This window comes from Halyomorpha halys, unplaced genomic scaffold, assembly GCF_000696795.3.
Source record: "Halyomorpha halys isolate HHAL.00 unplaced genomic scaffold, Hhal_1.1 Scaffold103.1, whole genome shotgun sequence".
NCBI lineage: Eukaryota > Metazoa > Arthropoda > Insecta > Hemiptera > Pentatomidae > Halyomorpha > Halyomorpha halys.
Genome location: NW_027115007.1, coordinates 475,554 through 488,190, shown reverse-complemented (window position 1 = coordinate 488,190; position 12,637 = coordinate 475,554). Strand labels below are relative to the sequence as shown.

At 31.5% G+C, this 12,637-nt stretch overlaps 1 protein-coding gene across 2 annotated transcripts in view; it reads right to left on the bottom strand.

The window, feature by feature from the left end:
* The window catches only part of Taf4 (TBP-associated factor 4), a 34,141-nt gene that overhangs the window by 6,438 nt on the left and 15,066 nt on the right, over positions 1–12,637 (bottom strand). For both annotated transcript variants that reach the window (XM_014415577.3, XM_014415576.3), the window contains exons 6-11: positions 8,733–8,831; positions 3,849–4,108; positions 1,665–1,831; positions 1,441–1,571; positions 1,173–1,355; positions 370–516 (exon numbers count right to left, since the gene is read on the bottom strand). In XM_014415577.3, the coding sequence (XP_014271063.1) occupies positions 370–516; positions 1,173–1,355; positions 1,441–1,571; positions 1,665–1,831; positions 3,849–4,108; positions 8,733–8,831 (987 nt within the window). The remainder of the gene's footprint in view (positions 1–369; positions 517–1,172; positions 1,356–1,440; positions 1,572–1,664; positions 1,832–3,848; positions 4,109–8,732; positions 8,832–12,637) is intronic.

Below are 12,637 nucleotides of genomic sequence, written 5' to 3'. Positions count from 1 at the left end.
TATATATAGTAAATTGGTTTTGTGCAGTTTCTAGTAATTTAGCTGATTCAATTGTTTGATTTATTAAAATATTTTTAAATCAATTGTTTTTACTTTATTTGGATCCCAATTTTTTTTTAAATCTATTTTTTGTGAAAACGTGTGTGATCAGGAGACATGGTAATGCAGTGACACACATAAGTAATTGAACATCCTTCTGTTCTAAGAAGATATTAATTTTTCCCCCCTAATAATCAAGAGGCCTAAAGAAGTTAAAAAATAATTTCTACAAAGTTTATGATTAACTTCAAGAGTGATACAACAAATATAACATTATAATATTACCAGAAAAAACAACAAGGATACAAATGGTAAGATAAAAAAGCTTACTCCTGCATTCGTTGAGGAACTTCCTAATCCAGACCCGGAATTGGTTGATCCATCTTCCAGTTTAGGCTTTTTTCTAGTTCCTATTGCTAATAGAGCTGTTAAATTGGCTTCCCTTTGTCTAAGCTCTTCCATTTCTGCCCTTTGCATCTGAAAAAATAGATCAAACATTACGCAAAACAAAATAAGAAATCAGGAGAAATTAACCATACCACTAAAACCTATTTTTACTTTCACTAAGATAGATATGAAATATGTAGTAAGAGTACCTATTTCGATTATGACAAATTTTAACTTGAGTTTTTAACGGAATACATGAATATCTCACGAGTTCTAAAAACCATGTTTCTGTATGTTTATGTACACATGAGGAGATTATTTTAACAACCGAGCTCACAAATGATAAGTTATAGGATACCCAAATAGAATATTTAGAGTAGATATACACTTTGATAGCAAATTTTTTGCCAACATCGACTTTCAACTATAATTGACTTATGGCCCAAAACTGAAACCAATATTGAATAAAAGACTAGAATTTTTTTTTTAAAAATGATGAGCCAGTTTAGACTATTAGACTACCAGATAGACTACTATTATATTAAATAATGATGAAAAATACTAAGCTCCTAAAAAACAACACCTTTTCGTTTTTACTTAATCCAATTAAAATGATTTAAAAAAAAAATTACTTATGGAATAACTTTCATAATTCAATATGCGATTGCATGCACAAACATGTACCCACACAAACACTAAGATTAACAGTTATTAGATAAAACAATTAATACAAAGAAGTTAGAAACCTCTTTGGCCTTGGCCTTAAGCTTCATTTGTTCTGGATCTTCAGGTTTTGTCCTGGACTTGGCAGCCCTCAGAAGGAGTTCTCTCTCGTGTTCTTCATGTCTCTTCCTTTCAGCCCTGTCTACTTCTTCAAGGCACTTAAGCTGGGCACGCACATCATGGCTCACTTCATACCTTGGATCAGCCTAAAATAAGCATATAAATATTATATTTCAATATTCCAATAATAGAAATTATATAAAATTTTGTACCAAGCAAACTATTCCAAACCTTATTTAAATCTATCCTATGCTCAGCTATAACAGCTAATTTTTCCACAAGAGTTTTTAGCCTTTCTTGCGTAGCATGTGAAATTAATGAAGCTACTTCTAAACTAGGTTCCTCGAGGCCATGTTTTCTAGCTAAGATCAATACAAAAAGTTTAATAACAAAATGGTCATTTATTACTTCATAAATTTGTTAAAAATAAAATCAAAATTACAACTATTATTTACCTATTCGTGCTATCCTATTCATGAGTGGTAATGTGTGAAGATACAGCTCGTCCTTGCAAGACCGTATTTGAGTTCCAACAAATTCAGTAGACCCTAAAATCCTTTGGCTTTCTTCGGCAAGATTAACACCGCCCATAGCAGCAACATCATTGATATCATCATCTCCTCTAAAATTAAAAAAACATACAAGATCATTCATTTTATTTTAATAATGTAAATTCCATAAGTATAATCTATCTTAAATTGTAGTACTACTTTTAGAACAGATATCATTTATGCATGTGAATGAAATTTCATTTAGGTACTCAGCATAATAAAACAAAATATAATTAAACATAATTTTTTCTTTAATTCTAAACATGAAGATCTTTAAACTTTAAAAAAATTAATATATTTATGAAGAATAATTATTACTTTATTAGTCAATACCCATTAGTCATTGGCATTTGAGCCATTTGGTGATACATAGGCAATAAAGACAGGTTTCAGTATAGAGCTCTCCATGTTTCAAGAGTTCTTCAGATAGAAGCACCCATCGACTCGTGAAAGTTTTGATTCTGTGAATATAGAAAACAAGATGTCGATGCATCAATGCAAAAAGCCATGGCAGCTTAGATATATAGAACAGCGTCCACTGAGGTAATATTAGCTTTAGCAGAGTGCAAAGAAGATAGAGATGGTGGTTGGGGTACGGAAGTCCATCTTTTTCCCATAGCCACTATTTTATTTCCACTTATCTTGGTGTGATTGGGACTCCAGTGGAATTTTAAGAACCAGCCAAAGTTTCGAAGGTGGCCAACCATCTGTAGGCAATCTAACATTTCATGAAATCTACTTGAAAGTTGGAGTAATAGAATTGAGTCCACGAAAATGACTGCTTTTGAGTATGGATGGTGGATTGATCTCCGTCACAATTACTTAGGGTTCCCACAGCAAAATGTTCCCGGAAAACAGAACAGTAAAAAGCTCCTCCTGTTTCTCCAAAGCCTGGAATTGAAGAACCATCGGTATAGATATTAAGTTTGGGATGCTGTATGTTATAGTTCGACTTCTAAAGGCACATTTTTTTTGGTAGAAGACATTTGAGCCAGCAGCTGGCTAGTGGTAAGCAATAAAGCAAATAATTCATTCACAATTAAATTTAATGTTAAACTACGGTAGTTTAATCCTTGACCAATGACGGCAATTCATTCACATACTAGAATGTAAAACAAGTGTACATTTTTCCAATAAAATCACTAAAAGTATCCTGCGAACTAAAACAATTGTATTAATCAAATTATCATAATCAATCTATTTTGGATTTGCTTTATGCGTGCAACTTTTATCGAACAAATCAATGTAATTTTAGCATAATTTAAAAAAAGTGAAATTGTATTAAAATCCATTCTAGATTTATAGGAAAACTAATGAACATTAATGATTAATAAAAATAATACTTCCTAAGGAGAAACTTTATTGAATCAAGGAGAGGCATTGAATTATTCAAGTGATGTAAAGTTCTAATCTAAATTTTGAAAAGTAAGTTTAATATTTGAGAAAACTTTTTTTTTAATACATAAAGGAACAAAATGCAAAATGTAAATCTTAAATGAACTGCCATTACTGCTCATGAATGAAATTACTATTTATCCATTAAATTAAGTTGGGCACTAATATACATAAATATTGGTCACATTTTACACGCTTCATACGTTACGTAACAGGGATTATTTAGTTGAATTATTTGTTAAAGATAAATTTTTATAGAATAAATAAATTAAAATTAGTTCATTATTGATTTCTGTGTTAAATCATAATAAATGCCATTGTTATCAATGAGTTGAGGGAATGTATTCAAAGATGGCATTATCCTCGAAACAGGACATTCTATATTATTCTCAAAGTTGCATTTATTATTTATCTACCATACTTTATATTAAAAATAAATATATTTTCTTAACTAAGTGTTTTAGTATATTGTTACAGGTTGTACTTCATGTTCCCAATGTAGCATACGAAAAAAATACTTTATTGCAATACATAAATAACTAATTACCGTTCATACACATTTCTCCACCTAAACTTATTATTATTGGTAACAACACTAATTATACATCATTATTTTAAAAAAAAAACAGAAATGCATAAAAAATCTAATCAGCAGTAATGTAGCAACTAAAACAGCTGAATATATGAACATACACAAATCCAGATGATGAAAATGTTCGTTTTTCTTTGACTGGTTGCTGCGGCTGACCAGATTTGATGACAAGAGAAGGTGAAAACTGGGTTGTGGCTAGAATTGGTCGAGTTCCAAAAGGAGTCTTGGTTGCGATTGTTTGACCAGGTCTAAGAGTGATTGGAGTCCGAACAATCTGTGGTCGCAATGCACCAGTTGGAGTCCTGATTGTAGCAACACCAGTTTTAATACCAGCAGTATTAACAACACTGGTACGCATAGGCTAGAATTTAAAAAATATAAATAAATAAATTAATTGCATAACAATGAAACATAATCATGAAATATTTATCAATTCTCCTAGCCTATAACCAACAGAAAAAAACTAAAACTAAATAATTTAGCATAGTATACGTAAGTTAATGTTAATGAGAAGAACTTATCCAAATTATTTAATATTGTAAGGTGGAATTGATATAGATGAATTAATCTATCAGAGAGTTTAGTGCTAAAATCATAAATATGTTAGAAGAAATATCCTGAGGATAGAACGAAACCTGAACTTTTTTTTCCCAGAATTTTTTAATACATTTAATACACCAAGTTTTTAAAACCTCTGATGATGTAGTGTTATAGAATGAAGTTATAATAGATAATTTCATTTATATTAAGAAGAATTATGCAATTATAAAATTCCAATTTCTTACACAACCTATGAGGAAAATTTCAAGCCAAGTCAATTCAACCTGAAGTATACAGAACTATTTTGATTCAGAATAGATTATGTTGCTACATTGACAACTTAGAAACATGATGGATTAAAACTGGTTTCTTACATTCTAGCTGAATAGAAACATAATTCTAATAATTGTTTTACTTTTACATAGTCTCCTAAATGCCAAAACTGATTTCACACAGAAGTTAGTTAGTTGCATTAAAAAGCCCATTTAGGCAAAAGTAATGGCCTTTTTGTTGGAGCAGTTTATAGCCAATTTAATTGGTTACCAATGCAGGTTATATCGGTAAATAAATTCATAATCATTAGAGTTTATGCTACTAATGATAAAACAACATGTTTCAGTCAGAATTTGATAGCAGTACATTACAGTCCAATCTAATTGAAAAATATAACTCTACATAGCTTTCATAGAATACGGAAAATTCATGACTTTCAAAATTATTACATCTTCCTAAATCAAACCTCTCTCTGATGGGAACTTTAAAACAAATTAGTTTACATATTTTAAACTACAAAAACATACCTCAGGCCACGGTAACAAATATAAATGCCATACCAGAAATTACATTTATATTTACATTAAAATGATTGTTAGTTCATGTTATCTGATTCTGCAAGAAATATCTTTTTTTCCTCAGAATAATATAAATAAAAAATAAAAGGATATAACCTAAATTTATAAATAGATCAAAATATGGTACTTATGATATTGCCTCATGTACCGCCCATCTTAACTTTCTAGCCTTCATAACATGAGATATTGACTGAGCAGTCTCTGCAAGCAGTTCACTATTAGTTCTACTCCTCCATGTGTTAAATTCTCCTATAATTGTAGAGGACTTTCTGTACAAATATCTCGATTCTGCTTTATAGGTTATCTGTTAGGGCCCAGGTATCGCAGCCATATAATAGAGCTGGCTTTATCAAGGCTTTTTACAACTTTAGTTTAAGATTTTTAGAGATTTTGGTATTCTTGACAAAGAGAACAAGGCTCTGTTCATGTTAGAGGAGCTATATGCTGGTCTATTTCAGTCTTTTGATCATTTATAGATGTTATTGTAAAGCTGAGGTTGAAACTGTCTACTTTCGATTGCCGTCGTTTTATATAAATATAATTTGTTTTATCTTCATTTATTTGCAAGCAGATTTCCTCTTCTTCTCTTACTAGTGTCATTTTGGGTCTTTCCATGTCCTAGAACCATAATGTTACCCACGTATGCCAGGATTTTATGTTTCATTCCAATGTGCACCTCACCATTTTCCAATGATGTTCTTTGAATCATTTTTACTAGGGCTAAGTAAATAGCCTATAATACTATAAGAAGAGATCCTAGTATTATAAGAAATAATTTGAGAAAGAAGTATTGCTTAAAAAATTTGGTATGGTTCACATACATCAAGTAGAAAATTATAAAAGATCCTACTCCTTCAATAATTGAAAATGAACTCCCTTATTTCGGTTTTTCATTTTCTTTACAAACTTTTTTTCAGGTAACACCTATTGGTCACCATTCTTGATTAACTATGTTAGCTTTATTCTGGGGTTGTTAGATGTATGACAATCTTATTAAATGTTATGAATGTGACTGTTGTTCTTTTCTATATTTCAGTTGGTCTGAAATGTGAAATTATTTATAGTATCAAGGTGCTTGTATTGGACTGCCCACATTTTTGTAATAATAATAGCAGTCTGTAATGTGAGTTTTTAGTTTATTAATAATTTTCCACTTTAATCCCAAATCAAGTTTTAGTAAGTGTTGTCCTTTTGAAGTTAGTGGCCAATTTATGTTTTAATTGTTAAATATTACGTTATAATTTTAGAAAAAATGATTAAAAGAACATCATTGGCACCATTTTCCAATGATGTTCTTTTAATAATTTTTTCTAGGGCTAAGTAACAACAGGAATCTCAAAATATCCAGGTGTCTCTCCACACTATGAACTATTTTATTATACAAAATATAAGCCTAGGTTTACTAGTTAACATCAATTTTTTTTTTGCGAAGACATTTTACTTCCCTTTGTCACAATATTTTTTTAACAATAACTACGAGAAATAGACTGATAGAAACAGACAAATTCAACGGGAGATATCTGATGTGTCCAATCACTGAACTTTCTTAACCACTGTGTGTGCAAAGTACCTAATTATAACGTAATATTTAACAATTAAAACATAAATTGGGCACTAACTTCAAAAGGACAACACTTACTAAAACTTGATTTGGGATTAAAGTGGAAAATTATTACTAAACTAAAAACTCACATTACAGACTGCTATTATTATTACAAAAATGTGGGCAGTCCAATACAAGCACCTTGATACTATAAATAATTTCACATTTCAGACTAACTGAAATATAGAAAAGAACAACAGTCACATTCATAACATTTAATAAGATTTTCATACATCTAACAACCACAGAATAAAGCTAACATAGTTAATCAAGAATGGTGACCAATAGGTATTACCTGAAAAAAAGTTTGTAAAGAAAATGAAAAACCGAAATAAGGGAGTTCATTTTCAATTATTGAAGGAGTAGGAACTTTTTTATAATTTTCTACTTGATGTATGTGAACCATACCAAATTTTTTAAGCAATACTTTTTTCTCAAATTATTTCTTATAATACTAGGATCTCTTCTTATAGTATTATAGGCTATTTACTTGTAAAATATTATTATAATGATATACACAATTTACAACAACAATCTGGTTAGTAAAAAACATCTTTATTAGGTTAATTTAATTTTTAACAATATAATACTATGGAATTCATATAGTTGAAAACATGAGAACCAGATTATGAAAATTTAAAATAGATGACAAAAATTTCTTATCAATAGATTCAGTTAGAATTTTTAAATAGATTCAGAATGAGTGACCTAAAAAATCGAGAAAAAATGAATTGACTGATAGTAATTTTTATTAGTATATAATTCCCAATAACTTATTAGAGAACCTCTCTCCTTTTGAATCAACCAGGGTGAATCTTGAAAAATTTTGATTGATGAATTATTAACTGTGTCCCCCCAATTATTCATGTTTTCAATTATGTATCTCATTGGACTTTTAGGATTTTCAAAGTAATAGTTAGAAAAGAAAACTAGATGTATAAAGTTTTTAACAAAAGTTCAAATATATACATAGGTTGTTCCTCATTTTGGAAAGGAAGGTTATATAAGGAATCTTTTATCTATATGTAATCGATCAATTTGATAAGCCTAATACATGGTGGTAACTTTTAAAACAGTATAACTATTATACAGTTACATTTTATGTCTAACTTCTTTTATCAAGATCATTTTCTAAGAAATTTTAAAAAGTAATACTGGTCAAAAATATAAAGGATTAAAGATTAATTTAAGCTATAAAAGATCATTGATAAAGAACAAATTTTTATACATAACATGTATGACTTAAGTTATAGTGACTACTACTATACTGTATTAAGCTCGTATTTGAATCTGGTAAGAGCAACAGTCTGGCTACCAAATGGCACAACAGGACTTATAGACTTAAAGAAGTGGTTAAGAAGAATCCATATTTTATTTTATTACTTTATTTATAAATTTCACTACTCTGTTGTTAAATAAGAAAAATTAATGAAAGTTCTGGTTTTTATAGATAAAAGAGTTATACAACATGTCATGAAGTTAAATTTTATGAGATAGGCAGGTTTATTGTCTAAATTTTAAGTGAAGTTATGAAGAAGGTACCAATCCATGATTTTCTTCAAACCTAATATGTATGTAAACCCACATTAGGCTGGTCAGACAATCTGGCAATGGCATTAGAACGATAGAAGAAGAAGACGTAAATGGTGAATTATTGCAGGAGAAGCAAAGACCATCAATGCTTTGATGAGATATAAATAAGAGTTCTACAAATGTTAAAGAATTAATATGATATTTAACAGAAAACAAAATTAAGAATACTGGAAGATTGTTGATTGACCGTGTGTATAGATGAATGGAATATGGTCCGGGTGCGGTCAAAAATTCTACTATTTGAGTTTTTTTTTACCGCACCCGGACCATATTCCATTCAAAATTAAGAATAGTTTTGATCCAGTGACTTTAGGTCACTTCTTGAGCCTAACAATAACATCAATTTGCTATTAGATACCAAAAATTCTACATAATTAGCAATAAATATAAAAACTTACACTAATTATCCTATGCTGAACTTGTTGTCCCGGCCTAAGAGCTGGCTGTGTGATAACCCTCATCTGTGGAGTAGTGGTCATTTGGATTTGGCCCCTTATCTGTCGAAGGGGCAAAAATATGGTACATTAGTCTGCTCTAGCTGAAAACGGGGCATACAATAACAGTGTAAAATACAAAAGTAGCCACTTTACTACTAACAAAAAGATGAAAAACAAATTATCAATTTGAATTTTTTTAAAACTTTTCACATGAAATTAGCATTTACTTCTTTAAGATTATAATCATTATTATTTTTAAAAATTATTGATGAAAAGTGGCTTAAAACAATATTACTAAAAAAAAAATAAATAAAAAAGAATTTTTATAAGTAAATACACTGTTGTAATAATATTTCAAGTTATTTATCTTGGTAAGCATATTTGTTTCTGACTGCAATCCAATTCTGGTCAAAGACAGCAGCACTGTTGGAAATATTTAGTTTTGGATAGTAGATGTATGATTTATGACAACATGTCATTAAGAGGAATATTAGAAAGATTTGTGATATTTTGTTTTGAATAACGAATTAGTTATCTTCCCTCATTTTTATTTCTAATATACATATCAGGTTGTAAAATAAGTTCGTAGAGTTTTTACTGGTGATTTAAATAAAAACTTCAGATTCTTGTAAATATTTTTAATCAATTATATATGATCAATTTTGATCTATTACATGTTGCCATCTTTCAGGTAATATTTTAATTCCGTCCTCCCAGAACTTTTCAGATTTTTGCGCAATGAACTCCTCAATGTGCGTTTGCAGTCCTCGAGCAAATTAAAGTGTTTCCCGTAAAGAGTTTTGAAGGGCCTGAAATAAGTGAAAATCTGATGGGGCAAGGTCTGGTGAATAGGGTGGGTGGGGGATCACATCCTAGCCAAACTCCAATAATTTCTGCCGGGTCTGCAAAGACATGTGAGGATGGACGTGATGGAAAACTGCCTTTGCAATTAGCCAATGCTGGACGCTTTTGCTCAACCGCTGCATTTAATTATTCCAACTGGGCACAGCATACTGCAGAATTAATGGTCTGGTTGGGCGGGAGGAGCTCAAATAAAGAACAGCTTTCCAATTTCACCAAGTGCAAAGCATAACCTTTTTTCTTTTGGAGTTATTAGGGTCACTTCATTTTCCCCAGGACTTTTTCCTCACAATAATATTGTACAGGATCCACTTTTCATCCCCAGTTATCAAACTCTTTAAAAATGGATCATTAACATTGCGTTTCAGGAGGGAATCACTAATGGATATGCGGTCCAATAAATTCTTTTCTGTCAAATTATGAGAAAACTATATATCACTACGAGAAACATATTCCACAGCCCCCAAATGATTTGAGACACTTGCATGAGATATGTTAAGCATTTTTGCGATATTCCGTGTCGTAGAGTGAGGGTTGTCTGCGACCAATGCTTGAATTTGGTCAACATCAACAGTTGAAAAACCCGACCGCTTTGCGTCTTTCAAGTTGAAATTTCCGGTTCTGAACCGAGCAAACAACTTTCTCCTAAGGCATCATTGTCATACACACTACAAATTTTGTTAACCGTTTGTGCAGCTGATTTTCCTTTTCGGAAATAAAAAATCATTAAATGATGTAAATGAATTTTTTCTCCTCCAATTTGAGCAAGTAAAATACCACTTAAAGATAAGAAATCTCAGTTGAAACTGATGCATAAAAGCACCTTAACTAATCCTTTTTTAGAATATATAAACATTATTGACGAAGTAAAGATGATTTTATAAACACAGAGGGGATTAAATTCAAATATCGAAAAACTCTATAAACTTATTTTACAACCCAATACATAATGTATATATTTTAGTTTGTTTATTTGTTAACAAAAAAACAAAACAATTAACTCATTATTTGTGAATGACAAATAGACAAACCAAGACCTAACAAATTTGTTTTTTGTTTAGGGGTGCGGCCAGCTAAGATACACAAATAAACAAAACTTAGACGTTTCAACCTGAATTTCATGCCTTCATCGGGACTATAAAAACAAAATGAGATAACAACCCAAATCCAAAGAAACATTATGATAAAAAGAAAATAATAATAAATAAACTTTAAAATACACATATCAATAAATTAAGTAGATAGTAGTTGATTGATAGTAATGTAAGATGAAATGTAATATTATAGGGGTAAGAATTATACAAAATGAATTATAAAAAAACAGACAGTGTTTAAGTAAATAAAGAAATAAGAAAGAAAGAAAATGTAAATGGTGAGTAATAGAATTAACATAATAAGATATGTAAGTATTGTCAAAAATAATGAAAAACAATTTAAATCGACATAATGAAATTTATGTAAGAAAACGATATATTTGATACATATAAACATGCATGGAAGATATGGTTAACTGTGCTACGGTGCTGGGGCACGGAACCCCAGTACCGTTGCCGATAGGGAATACGAAAGCGGGTTTCCCGGCGTCGTCATCATAAGACAGTGCTGCAATGGTGGGAGACGGCCATTGTAGCATCTAATGCCACAAGAGTAAACAAAACAGAGGTGATGCAAAATTAAGCAGCTTCTCTCCTTCATTCGCACCAAGAATGATGTCCATGGTGAGATAAGGAGTTTTGCATGCGAAATCCAACTATACTTTGAAAAAGTATTTGACAGCCCTGATGAAGCCCTGCAAAGTGGGGCGAAACGTTGGAAAATAAATAGTTGTAAACTATTTTTGTTTCACTATTGACCGCAACCCTGACCATCTTCCTATATATCAATTTTTACGGTCAACTATATGTACATATATACTTTGAAAAGTTGGAAACATCTGCCCTCCCTATCGAAACTGCAGACAGCCACACCCAAACGAAGGAGGTAAGTCCACCTAGGAAGAATGCTGTTAGATCAGAGGGACCAGTAACCGCACCTTCTTTAACGGACAATAAAAGGTAGAACAAGAAGAAAACCACACAACCCAATGCACCAGTGGTACATCATAATGTAGATCGCCCTCAGAGATCTAATGCAGTTCAGTGTGGGGAACAGCAGGAGGAATTTTGGCAAGAAGTGCGAAAAAGATCGAGGAAAAAACCTCGCCCAAAGCCACTGAGCAGCAGAGCCTGGTGCAGTCATAGTAAAAATACCGGAGAGCCAGTCCTACTCAGATGTCCTGCGAAAGGTGAGAGAAGATCCTGTGATGGTGAAAATGGCTTCATCAATCACAAAGGTTGGGAAAATTAATAAAGGCAACCTTTTACTCCAATTGGACCGGAAGAAAGAGCAATCTCTTGCTTTACTAAAAAGCTCAATGGAGGGTGTGCTTGGTGAAGGGCCAGAAGTGCAGAATTGGACGGAGGAGTCCCTGTTAGAGCTACGAGATTTGGATGATCTCGCCACCAAATAAGAGGTTGTTAAGACCTTAAAACCTCTCCTGGGTGAAGAGTCAATGCCCATCACAGTAGTAAAATCCACCCGGAAAGCCTATGGTGGTACACAAACGGCGGTCATTTTTCCATGCCATCAGGAAGATTATGGTAGGAAAGGTCCGAGTAGGACTGGTGGTTATCCATATACGAGAAAGACTCAGAGTTGGATGCAAACCCATGGGGTAGACCTTACAAAATAGCACTCCAGAAACTATGTAAAGGCACAATGCAGCTTCCCACGAGATCAAACGCTGTAGACAGTACTGTCAGAACACTATTCCCTGAATAGGCAAATACTATTGAAAGTATAGACAATATATATTGTAATATGCTCTTTTTGAGTAAATAATATATTTTGATGTATAAAGGGTTTATAATATGTTTTATTTTATGTATCATTTTAATATTTTTCATTTGTTTTTTTTATCCAAAAAGCAAGCTAACCAAGTTTCATTGTTTATAATAACTTCGTGA